The following is a 24688-nucleotide window of genomic DNA, read 5'->3' on the forward strand; positions in this document are numbered from 1 at the left end:
TTTTTAAACATCTGAATTTCTTTTTTGGAGGGAAAAGGAACATAGTATATTATTTGAATGCCTTTTCTTACTCACTGACATGCAGTGACTCCCATTCCTATCAATTTTAAAGTTCTCATCCTTGTTTTCAAATCTCTAATGACTGTTGGTCCCACAGTAGGCTATATATACCTTTATCTTCAAAGGTGGCAGGATATATTGAGAATGTGATTAGCAAAGCCTACGGTATCTTGTCATGTAGAGATATGAGTTCAAAGCAGGGAAGTAACACTGAACTTTTATAAAGTACAGGAAGAATGTAAGAATTTTTGAGAGGGTATAGAAGAGATTTACTGGAATGGTTCTAGCGATTTTAGGACAAAGTTGTGTTGGTGAAGCTGGGGTTGTTGTTCTTGACATAAAGGAGAATGAAGGGCGGTAGATTTGACTTTGATTGTGACAGGTTTGGGTAAGGTAAGCAAGGAAAACCGTTCCCATTTGTTGGTGGAAGGACTAAGGGACACAGGTTAAAGGCTTTGGACAAGAAGTGCTGGAGGGATGTGGGAAAGAACTTTATTCTTAAATTAGTGTGTGTTAATGCTCTGGAACTCACCACCCATGAGACTGATGGAAGCAGAGATGACCAATAGTTTGTGAAGGAAATTGGTTGGACACTTGAAGGAAATAAACTTGCAGGGTTATGAGGATAGTGCCATAGAATGGAACTGAATGAAATACTCCAGGGAAAGCCAGCATAGACTGGAAAGGCTAAAGGGCGTCCTATGCTATAAGTTGCTTCATAAATCCGTCACCTCGACCCTCCTGGACCCTCCTTATCTTTATAATCTCCGAATCTCATTGCAGTTTTTACATTTTACCAATTCTGGCCTGTATGCACCCCACATTTCCTTTACTTCTTCATTAAAATTTGTACTTCCAGCTGTCTGACCTGAGGCATTTCCTCCCTAACCTTCTCCAATTCTCTCTTCTCCTCAAAAATGCTCCTTAAAAGCTATTCTGGTCCTTGCGCTCCTGTGAGGTGCCTTGGAATGTCTTTACTAGATTAAAGATGCATACATTATTGCCAGTTGCTGTTTTACTGCCATGTGTTTTAGTCGTAGGTTTTTATTTCTCACTTTAATTCCACCCCCAGTCACCTCTGTAATCATTGTATACTGATGTCAAACGTGTGTGGTGAATTATATAGTTTGCCTACGTTCTGAGGCAGATCAAAGTTTTTACATACAAGCTGTTTGAGTTTAATCCAACCCAGGAAATGTTCACGCGAGTGGAGTTAGTAAGGAAAATGCTGGGAAAAGTTCAAAAGGTGCAGTTAAATAAACTGAGGTTACACTACATTTAGTAGCAATTTTAAAACTGTTAAAAGGCTGTGAGTGTCTGCATGTTCTCAGAAATCCACTGTCCTAGCTTCTGGAAGATCATGTCAGGAATACCACAAAAAAGCAATGCTTTTGTACAGAATTTCTTTTAAACAGAAGTGAATGTTGGCAGGAAATGATCGTGTATGAATATTATCTTTGAGTCAGAAGGTTGTAGAGAGTCACAGAGTTTTTACAGATGGAAGTTGGGCTGTATCCATGCCAATTATCAAGCATCTACTCTAATCCCATTTTCAAGCACTTGGTCTGTAGCCTTGTGTGGACTGTCACTTCAGGTGCTCATCTAAATACTACTAAAACATCTTGAGGATTCCCACTTCTGCCACCTTTTTAGGCAGTGAGTTCCAGATACCTATCTACCCTCTGGGTGAAAAAAATGGCTCTGTTTTTCCCTCTACAGATGCTGTCAGACCTTTTGAGTTTCTCTAGCACTTACCGTTTTTGTTGGAAATGTTGCGTTTGATTCCCTTATCCAAGTGATTTATATCGTGACTAGCTGGGGCCCAAGAACTTATCCTTGTGGTACCCTACTACTAACTGTCTGCCGTTCAGGAAAATGTCCTATTTATTCTCTGTCTCTCTTTTCTGTCCATCAACTCATTCTTGATCCATACCAATATATTCCCCCCATCCCGTGTGCTTTAACTTGGGCCATTAAACTCTTATGAGGGACTTATCAAAAGCCTTTTGAAAATCCAAATACATCATATCCACTAGGTCCCCCTTATCTATCCTATTTGTTACATCCCCCAAAAACTCCATTAGATTTTCTAACTGTTCTTTGCCTTTCATGAACCCAGGCTAGCTTTGTCCAGTCCTATTTTGATGGTTTTCAAAATATTTCAAATTATTGATCCATCTAATAAGGTGAAAAGTGTCCCCCTACCTGTCCCCGTCTATAACCCTCATAACGTTATACGCTTCAATCAGGCCTCCCCCACCATCCTACTCTGTTGTAAAGAAGACAACTCTAACCTGTCTGGTTTCTCTTCATAGCAGAATCTCTCCAGTCCAGGCAACATCCTGGTGAATCTCCTCTACCCTCCCTAGTGCAATTACATCCTTCCCATAGTGTGAGACACGTACTTCAGCTGTGGTCTAACTAGCATTACATCCTGCTCCTTTGTAACCTTCTTTCTGTTGTAATCAATGCCTTAACTAAAAAAGGCAAGTATTCCATGTGCTGCTTTAACTACCTGTCCTGGTTTTAATCAAGGACTTATGGATGTGTACGTCAAGGTCCCTTTGATCCTCTGTACTTCCTAGGATGCTACCATTCAACATGGTACTCCCTTGTATTCATAGATCTCCCAAAATGCTTTCCCTGACACTTTTCAGGATTGAATTTTTCATTTGCCACTATTCAACCCATCTGACCAGTTTGTCTATATTGTCCTCTAGTCTAAGACTTTCCTCTTTGCTATTTAGCACACCACCAATTTTTGTGTCATCTATGAACTTACTGAACATACCTCCTACATCCATGTATAGATCAAACATTTACACTAAAAACAGCGAGGAATCCAACACCAAACTTTGTGGTATGCCATTGTACACAGGCGTCAGGTCACATAAACATCTTTGACCATTACTCTTTGCTTCTTACCACTAAGCCAATTTTGGATCGAATTTGCCAAATTGCCCAGGATGCCATGGCTCTTAGATTCTTAGCCAGTCTGCCATGCAAGACCTTGTCAAAAGCCTTACTGAAGTCCATATAAACGACATCAACTGCACTAACCTAAGATGTGGGTTTCTGTCCTAGTGCACTGTCAAACTCAGTGCACTGTCAAAAGTACCACTCAAACTGAGCAGGGGTCCTAGGAATAAACCTCAAGGAATATCACTAAAACAAATGTTTTGGTGATTTAACATATTGTTCTTTGTTGAATTTGCTCTTTGCGTATTGACTGCTGCATTTTTCTTCATTTCAACAGTCAACGCTTTGACTATAAAGTGCTTAATGATGTTGTGTGATCATATCTATGCAAGCAGTTCTTTCTTTCTATAATATGCCAATGAGTAGAGGGAGCATGAGGAGAATTTTGGAGACACTATCTTCGTGGCCCGCAAAAGAATCTTGTTGGATTGTGTTCCCAGTTCTTGTTGTAATGGCCTCGGATGTGTGGAATGATGGATTTATTTGGCAAGTAGCATTTGTCGAGGTCTTGTGTGAGCTCAGAGCCAACAGTTGTGTATCTTACTTCATCCCCTTCCCAGGCTGTTACTTCGCAGAAAAAGGCAAGGTACCTTCCAGATTTAGACATAGAAAATCCCAAAAGAGGTTTTGATGGAAGTAATAAAACAATAAGGCATCCTAGGCATGCAATTTGCACTCGGGACATCAAACCTTGAATAATCCAAACAAAAGCCAGAAAAAGTTTGGTTCTTTTGTATTGATTCTTATCTGTAAATCATCACAATTGCCATCATCACAATTACAAGACAGCACAGCCGTGGTATTAAAATGCATCAAAGTAATTCACACAGTGTAGAATAGATATGTCACCTACAGCAGCAGTCATTTGCCCTCCACTCAGTGAATTACTTTGGAAAGCAAATGACTGCTGCTGTAGGTGACATACCTATTCTACACTTGTTATGCCCTTTAGAAGTCACAACAGGGACCAACCTGCTGTTGGTGAAGGTGGAATGTCAGGCAGGATGCAGGAGAGAGAACTCCCTGATGCTTTTCAAGTAATTTTGTGAGACTCCTCTAAACTAGTGGAGCATTACACATGAAAACAATTTTGTTTTGCAGCTATATTCATATATCAATGGGTTATTTAGCGTGAGGACCAGGACTATGTAGGAAATATCACAAATGAAAAAGCATTCATTGATATTGCAACTTATCTCCAACACTGACTGTCTTGGTGACAAACTTGTACCCACCACTTCATCAACTGACCACCTCATGCTTTTTCCACGTCCAACTCCTGGTTTGAAAGTGTTAGAATTTATAATTTCAGGAAATTTAAACCTCCAAATGGACAGCAGGTAGTCAGTATCTGGGAAGGGAAAGGACATGTCTGTAGCCCTTTGTTGTAATTTCTACCTCTGGGTAATTCACGCACCATTTCTATGCTTTACTGATCCCTTAGTGATCACATGTGGTTCTTGCATTTCTGCTAGAATGAGATGAGCAACGTTCATAAAAGGATGCCATTCACACCCATTGTCCTTACAAAAAAAAATTAGTTCTACTCCCCTGCTCTTTCCCCATAGGCTTAGATTTTTTCCTTTTAGGGAATATATCCAGTTGCCTTTTGCAGGTTATTGTTAGGTTGCTTTCTCAAACTGTGTATTCTAAGGTGCAAGTTCTAATTTCTGATTTGTTTCTTTTGTCAATAATCTTAAATCTCTAACAAAAACAGAAGTTGCTGGAAAAGCTCCCCTCAGAAGAAGGGTCACCGGACCCGAACCGTTAACCCTGATTTCTCTTCACAGATGCTGCCAGACCTGCTGAGTATTTTTCCAGCAACTTCTGTTTTTGTTTCTGATTTACAGCATCTGCAGTTCTTTTGGTTTTTAGTCTTAAATCTGTGTCTGTTAACTTTCGTCCCTGCCAGTGCAAAGAGTCTCTCCTTGTTTATCAACATTTTGACCACCTCTATTTTAATATTCCCTGATCCTTTAATGTTCTAAGAATAACAATTCCAATAGCTCAGCAGATAGTCCATCTCTGCATGAGTTCCTCAGGATAGCGTTCTAGACCCAACCATCTTCACCAGCTTCATCAATGACCTTCCTTCCATCCAACGTCAGGATGTTTGCTGATGATTATGCAATGTTCAGCACCATTCATGACACCTCAAATACTGAAGCAGTCCACGTCCATGTGTAGCAACACCTGGACAACTTTCAGACTTGGACTGATAAGTGACAAGTAATATTCATGCCACATGAATGCTTGGCAATGACCATTTCAACAAGAGCGAAGCTAACCAAGGTCCTTTGATATTCAATGGCATTACCGTCGCTGAATCCCCCACATCCTGGGGTTTACATTGACCAGAAACTGAGCTAGACCACCTTTTTCGATATTGTGGCCACAAGGGTGGGCCATAGATTAAAGGTTCTGCAGAAAGTAGCTCAGCTCCTGACTCGCCAAAGCCACCATCCACAAGACACAAGTCAGGAATTTGATGGAATATTCCCCAAGTGCCCGGATAAGTGCAGCTTCAACGATAGTGAAGAGACTTGACATCATCCCAGGCAAAGCAGCCTGCTTGATTGGCACCACATTCACCACCTTCAAATTCATTCCATCATCACTGACGTACGTTCACAACAGTGTGTAACATTTATAAGATGCACTGCATTAACTCACCAAGTCTCTTTAGACAGCACCTTCCAGACCCACAACCTCTGCCACGTAGAAGGTCAAGAGTAGCAGAAGCATAGAAGCACCATCACATGCAAGTTTCAGTTAAGGCGACACACCATCCTGACTTGAAACTACTTTGTTAACAGTTCACTGTCGCTGGCTAAAAATGCTGGAACTCCCGTCCTAACAGGACTGAGGGTGTCGCTACACCACAAGGACTGCAGTGGTTTATAAAGACTGATCACCACTATCTTCGCCAGGGCAATTAGGGACAGGCAATAAATTCTGACCTAGCCAGTGCTTTTTCATGAATTAATGCAAAAGATATCTTCTCTGTACTGTATATATAACTGAGTTCCTTAACCCCACGTATCATTCTGGGAAATGTCCTCTGCACCCTTCTTGGAGTTTTTTTCATTTGTTTGTGGGATTTAGATGATGCTGTCAAAGTCACATTTATTGGTTGAGGCAAAAAATGTTCAACTGAGATGGAAAGAGTAGCATGTTATAAAATTGTTAAAACAGTTTATCACCATTAAAAATGATTTACTTAGTTCTGTGTTCTCCCTAGATTTTCTGTTTTACCATTTGATTTTCACTATCTATAATACTTCATCTCCCATTTTGTGGAAGAAAATTGCAGAGTTGCAATAAAAGGTAAGCTAGATAAGTACATGAGGGAGAATTTAAGGCTTCCTAGTATTGTGGCCATTCTTGAAGGCAGCTTGACATGAATGTTGCAGTTTATTAGTAGAATTAATGTTGTACTCCTGTCAGTGTTGTCTACCTACTCTGGCAGTGATAAATTTGATTAGATAGTTTGAACTGTGCAGCAGTTCCCTTGCAAGTGTCCTGAGATTTGCTCCCACTGACACCCCATTCAGGAAGCTACGTGTGGAATGTCTGGTTGTAAGAAACGGCTAGAAATGTTTTACAGTGAATGATCGATGCTGTGTTATTTGCAATGTGAGTCTAGGGCATCACTTACTAAAACATATTTTCTCACACTTGCTTGTTAGCACTGACTTGTTATTTCAGACGCATGTTTCTTAAAACCTTCAAAGCGCAGGACTAGAATAACCCAATGGTATCAATGTGGATTTCACAAGTTTCAAGATCTCCCCTCCCCCCACCGCATCCCAAAACCAGTCCAGCTCGTCCCTGCCTCCCTAACCTGTTCTTCCTCCCACCTATCCCCTCCTCCCACCTCAAGCCGCACCTCCATCTCCTACCGACCAACCTCATCCCGCCCCCTTGACCTGTCCGTCCTCCCTGGACTGACCTATCCCCTTCCTAACTCCCTACCTACACTCACCTTTCCTGACTCCATCCCCGCCTCTTCGACCTGTTTGTTTCCTCTCCACCTATCCTCTCTTCCATCCGCCTCCCACTCTCTCCCTATTTATTTCAAAACCCCCTTCCCCTCCCCCTTTTCTGATGAAGGGTCTAGGCCCGAAACGTCAGCCTCTCTGCTCCTATGATGCTGCTTGGCCTGCTGTGTTCATCCAGCCCTGCACCTTGTTGTCTGGAATAAATACTAACTGCTTTTGGTCTGTTAACATACATTGTTTCTGCTGATGGTATTTGTTAGTCATTTCTTTTGTTTTTATTTAATTCGTGGAATGTGGGCAACATTGGCTGGGCTAGCTTTTATTGCCTATCCCTAGTTCCCCTTGAGAAGGTAATGGTGAGCTGGGTTCTTGAACCCCAGCAGTCCATTTGCTTAAGTTGACCCACAGTGCCCTTACAGAGAGAATTCCAGGATTTTGACCCAGTGACAGTGTAGGAACAGCGATATTTCCAAGTCCGGATGTGAGTGGCTTGGAGGGGAACTTGAAGGTGGTGATGTTCCCATGCATGTGCTGCCATAGTCATAGAGTCAAACCGCATGGAAACAGACCCTTCAGTCCAACTTGTCCATGCTGACCAAGTTTCCCAAACTAAATAGTCCCATTTCCCTGCATTTGGCCTATGTCCCTCTAAATCTTTCCTATTCATGTACCTGTCCAAATGTCATTTAAATGTTGTAACTGTACCTGCATCTATTACTTCCTCTGGCAGGTCATGCCATATATGAACCACCATGTATGTGAAAAAGTTGATTCTCAGGTCCCTTTTAAATCTTTCCCCTTTCACCTTAAAATTATGCCACCTGGATTTGAACTCCCCCACCTGAGGGGAAAAGACCTTTGCTATTCACCTTATCTTTATCCTTCATGATTTTACAAACCTCTATAAGGTCATTCCTCAACCTCCTATGCTCCAGTGGAAATAAGTCCCAGCTTATTCAGTCTCTTTGTATAACTCAAACCCTCCAGTCCTGGTAACATCCTCATAAATCCTTTCTGCACTCTCTGCAATTTAATAATATCCTTCCTATAGCAGAGCGACCAGGACTGTACACAATACTCCAAAAGTGGCTTCACCAACGTTCTGTAGGACCACAACATGCCTTCCCAACTACTAAACTCAGTGGAGTGAACAATGAAGGCAAGTGTGCCAAACACCACCTTTACCACTCTGTCCAACTGTGACACAACTTTCAATGAAGTATGTACCTGAAGTCCTAGGTCTCTGTTCCCCAACACTACCCAGAGCCCTACGATTAACTAAGACCTCATAGAATCATAGAATTCCTACAGTGTGGAAACAGGCCCATCAGCCCAACAAGTCCACACTGACCCTTAGAGCATCCCACCCAGACCCCTTCCCCATAACCCACCTAATCTGCACATCTTTGGACACGCAGACACAGGGAGAATGTGCAAACTCCACACAGACAGTCGCCCGAGGGTGAATCAAACACGGGTCCGTGGCACCCCTTTTTTCCAAATCATGTGTGGAAACAGGCCCTTCGGCCCAACAAGTTCACATCAAACCTCAGAGCATCCCACCCAGACCCATCCCCCTATAATGCATCTAATCTACACATCTCTGAACCCTATGGGCAATTTAGCATGGCCAATCCACCTAACCTGCACATCTTTGGACTGTGGGAGGAAACTGGAGCACCCGGAGGAAACCCACGCAGACACGGGGGGGTGATTGTGTAAACTCTACATAGACAGTCGCCCGAGGGTGGAATTGAACCCAGGCTCCTGGCGGTGAGGCAGCAGTGCTAACCACTGAGCCATCGTACTTGCCCTTGTTGTTCTTACCAAAATGCAATGCCTTGCATTTATCTTGTCCTTCTAGATGGAAGTGGTCGTCAGCTTGAAAGATGCTGTCTAAAGATCTGTGGTGTATTTCTGCAATGCATCTTGTAGATGGTACACACTGCTGCTACTCGGCTTCGATGGTGGTGGGAATGGATGCTTGTGGATGTGGTGCCAGTCAAGCAGCTGCTTTGTCCTGGATGATGTCAAGCTTCTTGCTGTTGGAGCTGCACACATCCAGGCAAGTGGGTAGTATTCCATCACACTCCTAACTTGAGCCCTATTGATGGAGGACAGGCTTTGGGATTCAGGAGGCTTTGCATTGATGACTAGACTTGAAGGCTGACTATTCATCCACCAGCAGCACTGCGACTAACAGTGATTGCGACCAACTCCATTAGAGTAGGTGCTGATTTGATTAGTCTTCATCTAGAAGAAGTTTGAAAGCAGATTGATGCACAGGAATCCAGCAAGACATGTATTCAAATTTTATGACAGTCATCAGGAAAATATTGGTTTTGTGTAACTACCAGGTGCTATATGACAAAGAATTCTGTATCCGTTTGTAATCTGTAAAGAATGTTACTGATGAACGCAAAAGACATCCAAGTTGCTAAATACGTACTGACTTAAAGAAACTCATTGATCGCTTTTCAAATGAACCAGTTGTGAAGGTCTGTGTCCAGAGGTAGCCTTGAGTTCTATCCTCATTTGCACTGAGTTAGGCTGTTCTTGAAATGGAGGACCAGGCACGGTGTGTACAATTGGCTGTCGCCAAATGACCAGAGGGGAGGAAAGAGTTGACCATGGTTCTGAGTGCTCTCCAGTGAGAGAGTGTGTGTTTGTGAGGGGCTTGTATAGAATTAGGCTCAGCCATTCTGCCATGGTTGTGTGCATACAAAGACAGTTGGACAGCTGTCTCCTCAGTGCAAGTTAATGAGTAGTGCAGCAGCCTGTAAGAATGACTGACTGAATTTTTAAAAATATTCTTATTTTTCACCGGTCCATGCTTGGGAACGTGAAAACATAAAGACCTTTTAAACTCGTAAGAAAAGAAATCAGTTGTCTATGAATACAAAGGCTTGAGGAAGCAACAAGATTAGATAATGTTGCACGTAGCGTAAAGCATGGGATACAATCTTCATGATCTAAATCAGCCAGTTCTGTGCCATAACATTCAAACCCTCAAACTTTAATGTGGTTAGACTGTGCTGTGTGAGTCCAGTTTACAAACTTATTAATTCCTACTACCTAAACTTGCTGATCCTCAGTTGAAGCAGCTGCAATTGCTCTTAACTGACCACCTCAAAAGGAGAATCCCTTAAAATCTATAAACATCTTCATGCACATGCTACCTGTTGACTTTTCTCTAGTATAAATTTTTTGCATTTGTATTCATAATGCCTGTGTAAACTCAACAAGCTGTAAATTCCTTCCACCTGCACCCTCCTTTATTATGTAAAACAACTGTGGTAAGATGTAATTAGTGTGGCCAGTCTATATTGACAGTACCCACTATAAATGTGAGCTTAAGGGTTGTAATTTGAATTTAGATGGCAGCTATTCAATTATGCTTGTTTCTGTCTTTTGTCTAGGATCAAAATTACCTCAACATTTGTAATAGAAATAGAGAATGTAACGGCAAGTTGTTGTGGTCTAAAATTAGGATAGTTGTACCTCAAGTTATCTACTCTCTAACCCCTTTTCATCTGAAAACTACTTTTGGTCTTGACCCTCCATGTGTAATGCAATGGGAGATCAGCATCTAGTTTGGAGAGGTGGTAGCATGGTGACAATTGTCACTGGATGTTTCTGTGGCATGGATTTAAATTGCACCTTGGTAAATTTTACTCACATTTTACAAATCTGAAATGTAAAACCAGTCTCAGTAATGATAGCAATGAAGTTATCATTGATGTTGTAAATGCTCATTCGTTTCACTAATGTCCTTTAGGGAAGGAAATCTGCTGTTCTTACCAGGTCTGCGCTACATGTGACTCCAGACCCACAGCAATATGGTTGATTTTTAACTGCTTTTTAACTCAGTTTAAGGGTAGTTAGGGATTGGCAACAAATGCTTATAGAGGTATAGCACTGAGTCTTAGAATCCCTACAGTGCAGATAGAGGGCTTCGGCCCATTATGTCTGCGCTGACACTCCGAAGAGCATCCTGTCCAGACCACCCCACAATTACCATCACTAATACACCTAGCCTATAAATCTCTGAACAAACTATGGGGCAATTTAGCATGGCCAATCCACCTAACCTGCACATCTTTGGACTGGGGGAGGAAACTGAGTATCTGGCAGAAACCCATGCATTGGAGGTGGTTCAGAGGAGGTTTGCTAGATTGATACCTGGAATGAGTAGATTGGTTTATGAGAAAAAATGACTGGACAGGCTGTGCTTATTTCCACTGGAGCTTAGAAGAGTAAAGGCTGATTTAATTAAGTGTATAAGATCCTGACTTGTCTCGATAAGATGGATGTGGAAAGGATGTTTCCTGTTATTGGTGAGTCCAGGACTAGTGTTTTAAAATTAGGAGCTCATCCTTTTCAGACAGAGGAGAATTTTTTTTTCTGAGGGTTGTGAATCTTTGGACTTCTTTGCCTCAGAAAGCAGAAGGCATTGAATATTTTCAAGGTGATTATTGTTAGACAGCTAACCAAGAATTATCAGGGCAGATGGGAATTCGGAACATAAACAGATAAGCCATGATCTTTTTGAATGACAGAATGAGCTCAAAGGCCCAAATGGCCTACTTCTGCTTCTAATTCATGTGTTTGTAAGAGACATTTTGTGGACTGTACTTTATTCTAGACTAGGAAAGAAAGCTCACAATCAATAGCCAAAAGGGGAATTCTTCATTGGGGTGGAATTCAACAATACGTGTACATGTGAGATTGCCAGAGTGAATAATTGAGATAGTGAAAATATTTATTTAAGCTGACATTTTAGTGGTTGTTTTAATTACCTAAACATGTCCCAAGGGTCCACTGTACATCATCTGGCAAAAGTGTTTAAGGAGTGAGTAAGAGCTGGAGATTTGCAAGGTTTAGAATCTTACTATATACAGTGAGACCATTTTTAGAAATATATAAATTTAGTTTGCTACAGTGAAAACATTTATATACAAAGTTTTAGACTTTCTGACGGACAACTTTTTTTGATGTGTACCTTATGCCTCACTCCAAATGGAATTTCTTCTGATCCTGGTCCCTAGAACTCCTTCAACCTGCGTAATCACTTACTTCCTCTGTTCCTCCATGTCTGGCTGGACCTTTCCCTTTTTGAACCCTTCCACTGACACTGTCTCTGCAAACCCTTTCTGCCTTATCCCTTCAGAAGCTTCTTCAATTTTAACCTAACTCTTGAACCACAACTCTCCTCTTCTCAACCATTTTTCCTCCTGTGAACTGCCCTGTGCTGGTTCAGTGGTGATCCAAGTTTGATTTTCATTTATGGGATATGGGTTGCTGATTGGGCCAGCGTGAAGGTAAGCTGCCCGCTGCAGTCCACTTGTGCATGTTCACCCAGAGTACTGTTAGGGAGAAAGTCCCAGGGTTCCTTAAGGAAAGATATATTTACAGGTCACGACAGTGAGTGGTTCAAAGGGGGATATACAGGTGGTAGTGTTCCAATGTACCTTCTTCCCTTGACCTTCTAGATGAAAGTGGTCATGTGTTTGGAAGGTTTAAAAAAAAAGCTGGAAAAACTCAGCAGGCCTGGCAGCAACTGTGGAGAAAAAACATAACTTTTTGGGTACATTGACCCTTCTTCACAACTAATTGTAACTGGATAAAGGTTGGTATATATGCTGAGTAATTGATAAGTGGAGAGAGAACAGCAGTTGGATGCTCAAAGGAATGGGTAAAGGTCAGGCCTGGGAGAATCAATAGCTGCTAATGGGGACCATATAGTGGCTGACAATGGCCATGTCCTCACCCCAAGCCCCACACACCAGACCTTGTCATCACATGGACTGCTCCACAAACAACCTTTTGATTATCCCAGGTTGATTTTCACCCATTTCTTTGTGTATTCAACTGTTTCTCTCTCTTTGGGCTTCATCTTCACCTATTGTTTACTCCACACTCTCCCACCCCACCTTCAGCGATATACCAACCTTTTTCTCATTAAAATCAGTTCTGAAGAAGGTTCACAAAGCCCGAAATGTTAATTCAGCTTTCTCTCCACAGATGCTGCCAGACCTGCTGAGTTTTGCCAGAAATTTCTGTTTTAATTTCTGATTTCCAGCATCCATATTTCTTTGAGTTTTGATATGGGTTTGGAAGGTGGCTTAGTGAATTTCTCCCAGTGAATCCTGTAGATAGTACACTCTGCTGCTTCTGAGTGTTGGTGGTGGGTGGAATGAGTGTTGTTGGAACTGCACTTATCCAGGCAATTGAGGAGTATTCCTTCACACTTCCTACATTTGCCTTGTAGATAGTGAACAGGCTTTGGGAGTCAGGAAGTGAGTTATTTGCTGCAGGATTCCTAGCCTCTGCCTTGCTCTCGTAACAGTATTTATATGGCTGGTTCAGTTTCTGGTCAATGGTAACCCCCCCAAGGATGTTGATACTGGGTGTTTCAATGATGTTAATACCCTTGAATGTCAAAGGGTGATGTTTACATTCTCTCTTATTGGAGGTGACCATTGCCTGGCACTTTTGTGGCATGAATGCTTCTTGCCACCTTATGATAGAGGAAAGGTCGTTGATGAAGCAGTTGAAGATGGTTGGACCGAGAACCAAGGCTGTAATGAGGTCAGAAGCTGAGTGCCCCTAGCGGAACCCAAACTGAGCATCAGTGAGCAGGTTAATGCTGAGCAGGTACTGCTCAATAGCATTGTTGACACCTTCCATCGCTTTGTTGATGCTCGCGATTAGACTGATGAGGCATTGATTAGTTGGATTAGATGTGTCCTGGTTTTTCTGTGCAAAAACAATTTTCCACATTGTCAGCAAGATGCCAGTGTGGTTGCTGTTCTGGAACAACTCCAAGAGATCGCATCACCGAACCTTGTCAGTAATGGCAGGGCCAACGAACAGAGGCCCTGTTATGTAATGTTTGGCATGAGCACCAGAAACGAATGTGCATTTTACTTTCTGCACAATGAATTGTGATGATTCATTGCTTGTGAGATTAGTGAAAAAAGATTCCATAGTAAATTGCAAAAGAGAATTTGGCAAGTACTTAAAGGGACATTTAGGGGCATAGGAATCAAGCGGGATGCAGTGGATAACCCTTGCAAAAAGACAGTACATTCATGCTGGGCCAAATTTCCATCTTTACTTTTCTGTCATAGTCATAGAGGTTTACAGCGTGGAAACAGGCCCTTTGGCCCAACTTATCCAAACTGCCCAGTTTTCATAGTTAATCTAGTCCCATTTGCCTGCATTTAGTCCATATCCCTCCATCCCTATCCCATCCATGTACCTGTCCAAATGTTTCTTAAATGACAAAATTGTACTCACTTCTGCCACTACCTCTGGGAGCATGTTCCAGTTACTCACCAATCTCAGTGTGAAAAAATTATCCTTCTGGACCCTTTTGTAATTCTTGCCTCTCACCTTAAACCTATGCCCTCTAGTTGTCGACTCCCCTACCATGAGGAAAAGCTGTTGGCTTTTATCTACCTTATCCATGCCTGTCATGGTCTTATAAACCTTTATAAGGTCACTCCTCAGTCTTCCATGCTTCAGGGAAAAATATCCCAGCCAATGTCGCCTATCCTTATAATTCAAATCTTCAGTTCATGATTCAGCTTCATTGGTTGTGAAGGTATGCTGGGTCATCCTGAGATTGTAGCACTGTGAATACAAGTATTTTCTTTTAACTGAAGTGATAGGATTTAGCAGACTAACCTAGCATTGGTTGCAGGCCATAGATGAAAGCGGCTTGGACCTGTGCTGTAATGAGAATCAGGAGAAGGAATGAACAACAAGTTTTATTTTCTCTGCCATGGCTCTGAGTAATCTGGGAGAAGATTGTTGAGGATTCCAGCAGCCCTGGAGTCCACTGTCTAAATAAAACCACATCAATTGCGTGATGGTGAGTGCCATATCCTCTCCACACTCTGGGTAAAGATGTTTCTCCTGAACTCCTACTTGGAATTATTTGTGACAATCATATTGTTTAACTGTGTTTTGCTTTCCTGCTTCATTGTAAATGAATTTGAGTTTAGTCTGCAAAACTTGTCTATTTTAGCCCAGGATTTTCAGTCCAACCACAGGAATTAACTTCAAAATTAGCAAATGGTATAGAACGCGGAAATGTGGTAAATAGTGAGCTGAATGCTAACAGACTTTAGGAAGGTATAAGCCAGTGGAATGGGCAGACACATGATGGATGAAATTTAATAGAAAGAATTGTGAAGTGATGTGTTTTGATTGGGAGAATGAGGAGAGGCAATGCCAAGTAAGTGAGACTGTATAATTTTAATAAGGGCACAAGAGACCTAGGGATGTAAATACACATGTTTTCAAGGTGATGGGACAGATTGAGAAGGCTGTTAAGAAGATATAAGGGCTCCAGGACTTTTTAAATAGAGAAATAGGGTAGAAAAGCAAGGAGGTTATGTTAATCCTTTATAAAGCAGTGATCAGGCCCAAGCTAATGTGGTGTGTTCAGTTCTGAATGCCACATTTTAGAAAGGATGAAAATGTCTTAGGGTGCAGAAGAGATTTACTCAAGTGCATCTTGCCAATTACTTTATGGTGTGGACTCATTGTCTTGATATTAGCTTCATTTAACACCTTACACTGCCCTCTTTCTTCAGTTTAGCTTAAAATTCAAAGCATACGTGCAAGGAATGCAAGATTATTTATGTTTTCATCACCTGCGTCTTCGGTCTGTTGGAGTCTGAAATGCCAGGCTCCTCTGTGGCAGCTGCAGCTAGTTTCCTGTTTATAGTATAGCTCCAAGTGCACAGTGACATGATGAGTTTACACTTGAGGAGCATTGAGATTTCCTTAGAAAAGAGGAGGGAAACACTTCCCATTAACATTGTGGTATCTCTGCCTTGTGTGTGCTGCAAATCGTGCCTAGCAATAAATAAATTTCTAGGAGGATGTAAAACCCAGTTGGAAAGTAGGAAGGCAAGTATCACCTTTCCAACTTTTCCCCCAGTTCACAAATAAACCCTTAGAGACATGCGTGGAGCAGGCATTCCTCTTGTACTCCCCTCCCCTCCCCTCCCCATCAGTCAGACATCCCAATGCTCCAAAATGGGTCTGTGTGCCTGGTTATGGGAAAGAAAGCTGTTTTCTTGTGCACTAATATTTGACACTTTTTGTCATGTTTTTGATGATGATCTAATAATCAGTCAGTCATTAGGAATTGGTTAACTCTGAAACCGTAAAATACGTTATAAGTTATGAAACAGGCACTACAGCAACTAATTGATTTCCATGTCCCAAACCAACTGGCAGGCAGAGTCAAAACATTGTATACACACAGCACATAGAGTCCTTAACAGTAAATCTTTTCATAGCAAAGTACATATGCAACAGTCATCACTTCCCTGGGAGTAAGTTGCTCCTTCCTGAGACTCATAGCCTGCAAAGCAATAGGTACAGGGCTCTCTGTTTTCGGAAAATTACAATCCTCCAAGGATAGTTTACAGTGATGCCATACACTAGCAGGTGCCTTTCAATCAAATAATCAAGACATTCAATTGGCATTAAGTTGAATAATGAGGAGTCCTCTTGCTTTCCGAATGGCCACAAGCAACAGTGGGAAGCCACATTATTTAATCCCCAAGCAACACCAAAATACATGTGGCAGTGAGTGAATTTGCCCTGGAGATCCCAAAAATGGCCAGGAAAATTCATGCAGGAGACAACCTGTCAGATCAGTCGCCCTCCATAAATGGAATGGACAAAATCAGCGAGGAGTCTGATCACAGGCTGGTGCACTCTTGCATTTGCTGCTGATAGGAATGTATTGAGCGTATCTCAAAGCCTCTCTTACAATACTCTGAATTACTTAATATGCAATCACTGTGTTCAAGACAAGCATGTTACCATTTAGCTCTGACCTTATCAATCCTCAGGACATGGGTTTAGCCTGATGGCTTTTTGTATATGGAAGTGTGTGTCAGCTTTTTTTAAAACAAAGTATTTGTGGCTAACTCATGCCTGGTGTCTTGTGCTAATTTAAATACCGTTGTGTCTAGGAAATTAATGTTTTCCTTGTGTGTTGTGGCTTTAAGTTTAATGGAGCAGTGATGATTATTGAATATATTGATTGATTGTTTTTTTTCTATAATTCTCCTCCTGATGTGTAGGCAATGCTGCAGTGTTGGGTAATGCAGCTAACAAAGCACGCAGACCAAGAAGCCCAGACAACAATAAATGTCCAGAAGATCTGAATTTTTTTTTGTGACACTGGTTGAGGTATGAGTAACAGTTAGGATAACTCCCCTGCTCTTTATCACAATTGTACTGTTGCTTGAGAAGGCAGACCCATCCTTGCTTTGACATGTCGTCAAAAGGTAGCACCTTCAACTAGATGTCTTTGCACATTAATGCTTGCCAGAAGTGACACATTTCATACTCATGACCTGTTCTCTGAAACATACCCCATGCATTCAAGCCTCTGCCCCTTTTTGAATTACCCAAGAGCTTGGGGAGCCTATCACTCTCTGTTGCGTTTTTACAGCAACACAGTAGACAATTAGAGTTGACTTAGCAAGCAGTCAGCACCCTTTTCTGCTGTAGTTCAAGTTGGTATAATCATTTGAAATTTTGCATTTTTCCATTTATTCTGATGAATGCGTTTAAGCTACATGTCTCTCTCTTACAGCAGTATTACTGTAAGTAGGATTTGAGTTTTTCATTTAATACTCTTGGTGCATTTTTAAATGGTTGCCGGAGGCAAAAAGTTTAAACACTGCTGCCTTATAACATTTTATCATTAGCATCATGAGACTTTGATATTAAATTTAAAGTGAAAAATGAAAGGAGCTTGGATGGTTCAGAGTTTCAAGTTTTTTCATCCAGCGTAAATATTGTAGAATTAAAGCACGTTATGAAAGGTGATGTGATTTAAAGGCATACAAGACTATGCACTTCAGAAAAGCCGTTCAACTCATCGTGTTATATTCTTTCCATGGACCGAGTAGAAACCACTTTGTAGACACATGACTTTACTTCGCTTTCTGAACTTGAGCTCATGAAAGAACAAATACATTGAACTAGTTTGCTGAACATTTCAGACCTTGTTGGCATAAACCAATTGTGTGCTTATTTGAATAAAGTACCACCGTGAGAGCGCAAATGTACAATGTTTCCAAAACATTCCTCCTTCCACCCTGCCACCTCTGGATAGTGGTAATGTTGTTTAGATATGACACGTTGGAAAGAGGAAGGGATGTAGTTCACAGAGCTGGTTTCCAGCACATCCACAAGACACAGGCTCACCAGGGAACACTGTATTTCTCTGCTCCAAAAAAAAAACAGCTTGAGCAATTTTTGAGGGGCTATTAAGTAACAGCTGCAGCAAGCAAATTCTTCAAACAGTTGAGCAAACTTGGCAAAGTTGGTCTGCCAAGATTTATGCCCAGTCTATTTGGAACGAGGAGAAATGCACTCAGAGGAGTTGATCTATACCATCTATTGTTATCAATCCGAACTTCTTCACCAAAACGTGTCCTATGATAATAGAGCAACACAAGATATGTCACGTCATTGGCAGAATTCAGTTGATACAACAAGAGATCTTTCAACCCCCTATAGCAGTTGGAGAACCATTGGGAACCTCGTATCACTTCTCATTTTAAGTGCAATCAGGCACTTATCAGGACCTCCTGTGCAAGCAATGCCTCTCCTGGGAATTGACAGCCAATCAGAGGCCAGCATCTAGCTCCCCATCACTGGCAACGCGATCGGAAGAAGTGGCCAATGCTGATAATGCTCAGAGACCATCACAGGATCCGAGAAGATAAGCAGGTGGATTGGGATTAGGCTCACTGGCCAGTGGTGGAGGGAGTAGTGGTGTTTAGAAGTGAGAATAGAGGATGGCTTTCAGAAGCCGCCCTCCTCACCTTCCAATGCCATGTCCTGTAAATGGGTACTGAGTGCCTTGAATGAGGGAACCCTTCCCTGTTGCTGGCTGTCTGGCTGACTGAGCAGGTCTGTGGCTGCAGGGGAGATTTGGGTAAGTCTGATTAAATCCCAAGCCACCACTAAACCCTAGTAGGCTCAGTGATCGTTGTCTTTAAGTGGATCATCAATGAACCTAATTGGAATCCTGCCTCTAAGTTTAGGCCATTTACTGACATTGTAAGATGAGTACATGAATCTCCCAGACTACTCTAGGTTTCATTAAATTCTTGTTTTGAAAACCCAACTTTTGAAATGTTGCAAAATGGGAAGCTTATGTAAGTGTGTTTACATATAGTGGTTTACCCTGTTATTCCATCAAGCAGTGTTCCTGTAACATTCCTGCTCTTGCCCTTCTCAGTAGAAGTCATAGGAAAAATACATGCTATCAAAGTCACCTCATTGAGTAGGCAGTGTGCATTCATTAGATGCTACACAGAGAGTGGTGGGCGTGTAGAACACGCTGCCGGCAATGGTAGTGGAGTCAGATACATTAGAGACATTTAAGCGACTTTTGGATAGGCATATGGATGATAGTATAATGTAGGGAATGCAGGGCAGTTTGATCTTAGGATAATAGGTCAGCACAACACCATAGTCCAAAGGGCCTGTACCATGCTGTACTGTTCTATGTTCTATGGATGTATAAATACATTGGGATTTAGGGGAGGATCAATATCGTGTTCAGTGTCGTGAAACTTTCTCAAAAGAATGCAACATCCCCATGACCTGTGAGAATTTCTTGCTAAAACTGGAGAAGAAGCACTTACAAAAGTGTCAACCATCTCGAACATTTCCAGCAAGCTCAGGTAGATGCTAAGACAAACACAGGAAGAAAGTAGAGTCACAAGTAGACTGTGTAGTGAAGAAGCTGTTTGGTACGCTTACCTTTGTTGGTCAGTGCATTGAATATAGGAGTTGGGATGTCATGTTGTCGCTGTACAGACCATTCTTGAAATACTGAGTTCAATTCTGGTCTCCCTGCTATAGGAAGGATGTTGTTCAACTTGAAAGGTTCAGAAAAGATTTACAAGGGTGTTGACAGGGTTGGGGGGTTTGATCTGTAGGGAGAGGCTGAATAGGCTGAGGATGTTTTCTCTGGAGCGTCAGAGGCTGAGGGGTGACTTTATGGAGGTTTATGAAATCATGAGGGGCATAGATAGAATGAATAGTCAAGGTTTTTTCTCAGGGTTGGGGAGTCCAAAACTAGAGGGCATAAGTTTAAGGAGAGCGGTTTAGGGAGAGAGATTTAAAAGGTACCTAAGCAGCAGCTTTTTCATGCAGTAGGTGGTGTATGTACAGAATGAGCTGCCAGAAGAAGTGGTGGAGGCTGGTGTAATTACAACATGTAAAAGGCATCTGGATGGGTACTTCAATCCGAAGGGTTTGGAGGGATATGGGCCAAATGCTGGCAAATGGGATTAGATTAATTTAGGATATGTGGTCAGCGGGGACAAGTTGGGCCAAAGGGTCTGTTTCTGTGCTGTACATATCTATGACTCTAAGTGTTTGCAAACCTGAGCATCTCGTCCACCTTATGCAGGAAACTGCTCTGTCCTGGATGGTGTTGAGCTTAGCTGATGTTGCAACTATATCCCCACAAGAGAGTTGTGCATTTTCAACTGCATTTCTGTCTTGAGACATTGATGTGTTCGGAGGCAAAGCACTCATGCAGAACAATCTGATTTCTGTTCTTGTAATCATGATTGTTCTGTTAATGATGCCTGCAGTGTTGTTTGTTAATAGTGCTTCCAAAGCTTCATATTTACATTAAACTCTTAGCTCATAGTTGCACAGGAATGAGGTTCGCCCAGCTCTCATCAAGCAGGCGGGCCCTCTGTCACTGAAATAAAGGATGTGCTTATGTTCATGTAACACCTTTATAATGATATTTATATATTCTGAAAAGCTTTGATTGCAGTGGACTACTCTTTTTTTGAGGAGGCCAATATTGCTATGTAGACCAATGTAGCTGCCATTTAGGGGTGAATCACCTACTAATTTGTTGTTGAGTGCAGAATGATTGACATAATGTAAGAACTTCCTGCATTTGTTCAAGTAGCTATAAGTAATCTTCAACTGAGCAATTGGAAAAGGCAAGTGAGGACTCGCTGATAACATCTCATCTGAAGAATGGCAACATTGTAGTAGCAGGTCAGACTATGCACTTGGGTCATGGAGTGGGACTTGAGCCTGCAACCTTCTGGCTGTAAGGTAAAAGTGCAAGCACCTGCACCAAGATGCTATGTGCCTACTTCAGCTTGGTGCATGAAGGCTTTTTCAAAATATTAAGCGACATACTTGCAGAAAAGATTAGAACCTCCACACTGTTTCTTTGTACCCTGCATCCCCAATACTCAACCCTGCTGCTCTCGACCTTGGCTAAGGATGCTACCTATCTAAACCATTATTTTCTTTTCACTTCCTTAGCTACCTTTCACATAAATAGCTGATACTTAGACAGCACATCACACTGTATACTGAAAGCATGAAAAGCTCCTAAATTGGTCAAACAATCACATGACTGCTTACACTGTGTAAGTAGCTCTTACTGAACAAGTCAATCAAGGCTATGTCATCACACTAATATTTCTCTTCATTCTCGTCAGCTTAATACTCCATGCTATATCATTGAAGCTTCACAGTTGAGTTGATCTTCTCTACTGGATGAGTGAGAAAGTGTTCAACCTGCATTGCCTCTGATCCAGGTCCAAGACCACCTTAACTTCTGTCCTTAAGTTGCAGTACGCAAACAATGCTGGTGTATGCATACACGTAGTGGCTGAACTCCAAACCATCATAACACATTCACAGAAGCATATGAGGGAATGGGACTTAGATTGAACATCAGAACACAGTGGTCCTCTACCAGCCTGTTCCTGCCATGCAACACTGTCCCCTGACTATCTAGATACACAGCAAAGCCTCTTCCCCAGACCCATTCTTAAAAATTTCCTCTCCACTTCTTCAAATGCATTAACATCTTTCCTATAATTTGGTGCCCAGGATTGTACACAATACTCAAGCTGAGGTCTAACAAGTGTCTTATGCAAGTTCAGCATTACCTCCTTGCAGTTGTACTCGATGCCTTTTACTCTAATGCTCTATAGTATTAATAGAGCTCTCTACTGTTCTACAACCTTCAGTGATCTGTGCACAAATACATACAGGTTTCTGTGCTCCTGTATCTCTTATTTTATATTACCTATCTATGTTCTTCCTACCAAAATTCATCACCTCACTTTTCTGCATTGAATTTCACCTGCCACCTATCTGCCGACTCCATCAACATGTCAATATCCTTTTTGAAGTTCTGCACTGTCCTCCTTACAGTTTACAATGTTTCCAAGCTTTGTGTCATTCATATTAACTTTGAAATTGTCTCATACACACCAAGATCTGGATCATTAATATGTGGCAGGAAAAGCAAAGGACCCAATGCTGACACTTGAGGAACTCCATGACAAACCTTCCGCCAGCCCAAAAAATAATTCATTGACTATTATTCTCTGTTTCTGACCATTCAGCTCGGTTTCAAATCGTGCCTTCACTTCTCCCTTTGTTTGACTCCCTATAGCCTAACTCGCAACCTACATTCCCTGTACTGCCGCAGTACAGACCTCCGATGTTCATGTGTAACAGTGACTTGTGGAGCCAGAAGTCCGTGTGTTCATACACAAGTTAGTTATCTGGTCAATGCTCAGAGGCAGACTGGCTTAAGACAGCCCATCCTGTACAGAAATAGAACAGTTAAAGAAAGTTAATCTCTGTGACGGTATCACTCTTCACATTCTGAGCTTTAGATTGGCTGATGGCACTCCACTTGAACAGTTATGAAAGAGTTAAAATCAGGTATTTATAAGCGCTTTATGTGCCTAAAATGGAAGAGGAGACGGGAAGGGTGAGAGAAACAGGCGATAACTTTTACGGTGGTTCAAAAAGGAAGCATTGTTTAGAATAGAAGTGAAACTTGAGTAATGAAAAGAAAATGCGATGGGGAATTGGAGAGCACAGTGAAGTTGAAGTGAAAGGAATAAAAGGACGACAAGGAAAGAAAACACTTAAATTTTATTATTTTTTAATTAAAATTGGATTTTAAATGCTTACTTCCGTTGTGATTATTAGCCCTGTAATAAAGCTGATCCTGGTCTTTGAGTGATTTCATTGCTGTAGTATTAAAAGCCTGTGAGCTGGAAAATTTATGAAGAGGCTGGTCCAGGGAGAGAGGAACTTTGCTAGGTTTGAAGGGTTAAAGTCAATTGCAAATACATGATAAAAACTAAATTACTACTTATTATTTCTTTTACCTTTTTAAAAAAAATTGTTAATAGTAATACATTTTGGATAATGTGCTAACTTGTTTTCAAAATGGCATTCTAAAATGTTAGCAGTATCTGAGAATTTCCATGGGTGTGAGACAACCTGTGAAAAAAGAGGTTGGCTTGGCTTTAGGATGAAATTAGCCTGCTGTCTTTGGTTTTTCAATTCCCTTCCCAGCCTTGCCTCTCTCTATCTCTGACCTCCTTCTGTTTGACAGCCCTTCTCTGTAGAATCTCTGCGCTCCTTCAGAACTGGCCTTTTGCACACCCCTGATTCTCGTCGTACTGTCGTTAGTACCCCATGCGATCTGCTGTGGTGGCTCCAGTTACTGGATTTGCTTCTGTAAACCTCTCTCTCCTTTTAAGAACTTCTTGGAAGTCAACCTCTGACCAAGATTTTTTTTTTTTTAGAATCATCTTTCCTGATAATACCTTCTGTGGCTCTGTGTTAAATTTTGTTTGACGCTCCTGTGGGGTGCTTTGGGGCCTTTCACTACACCAAAGGTGCTGTACAGATGCAAACTATTTTTGTAGTTTGTGTCACTATAGCAATGGAATACCGGGCGGCTGGAATCTAAGCAAAATCCCAGTACTGGGTGAAGCAATGTTTCTACCTGTCATGCAGGGGAGGGGCAAAAACTAATTGGGCATCACCGAGCTCAGGCACAGAGCAGGTTATCAGTAAGTTGTGACATCCTCACCCATGACACTTTTCTCCCCTTTCCTAAAACATGCAGCATTGTTTGCTGGAAAGACTCTTATTTTTGTATCGTCTTGCTCTGACAAATGCAGTCCTGTGACTTTTGTTTATTTAATTGATGCAGTTCAGCGATGATCTCCAATAAGGTGGGACAAAATGAAAGACCATTTATGACAACTATAATTCAAGTGAATTAATGTTTAATGATTGCTCCAGAGCATGCTGTGGCAATCAAGAGTATAATAACAGAAGAGGAATGCAGAGTCAGGGTGGAAGAAGCTTTGTTTTAATAGCTGTGCTTTTTAATTTATGTTTTTATTATACTTTTTTTCCCCTCATTTCAGGAAATTGTAACAGCTGCAGTGCCACGTTTTCAGTTCTGAAGAAGCGAGTGAGTGTTTTTTATAAAAGTAATTCTGTATTAAATCAATAAGCATAATGTCTATCTTTTTAAATAAATTAAATATAAAATTTGAAACTGTTATACAGCGATGTAAAGGATGGCTGAGGAGGTTTTGAGTTCAAAATCTATAAAATTGAGCGCAAGAATCTAGCCAGACACTTTTTTTTTTACTGCAGTATTGACAAAACATTGCACTGTCAAAAGAAGGGCTTTGCGCAGGTGGCAGTACTGAATGAAGGGCAGTGCACTGTCGGAGGGCAGGACTCGGGGGCCCACTGCGCTGTCGGAGGGCGGG

The 24688-nt window shown here is 41.6% G+C and overlaps 1 protein-coding gene across 2 annotated transcripts in view; it reads left to right on the top strand.

Annotated features, from left to right (window-relative positions):
• The window catches only part of zfyve27 (zinc finger, FYVE domain containing 27), a 161547-nt gene that overhangs the window by 133121 nt on the left and 3738 nt on the right, over positions 1 to 24688 (top strand). For both annotated transcript variants that reach the window (XM_048609058.1, XM_048609057.1), the window contains one exon: positions 24335 to 24381. In XM_048609058.1, the coding sequence (XP_048465015.1) occupies positions 24335 to 24381 (47 nt within the window). The remainder of the gene's footprint in view (positions 1 to 24334; positions 24382 to 24688) is intronic.

This window comes from Rhincodon typus, chromosome 20, assembly GCF_021869965.1.
Source record: "Rhincodon typus isolate 14 chromosome 20, sRhiTyp1.1, whole genome shotgun sequence".
Classification (NCBI taxonomy): domain Eukaryota; kingdom Metazoa; phylum Chordata; class Chondrichthyes; order Orectolobiformes; family Rhincodontidae; genus Rhincodon; species Rhincodon typus.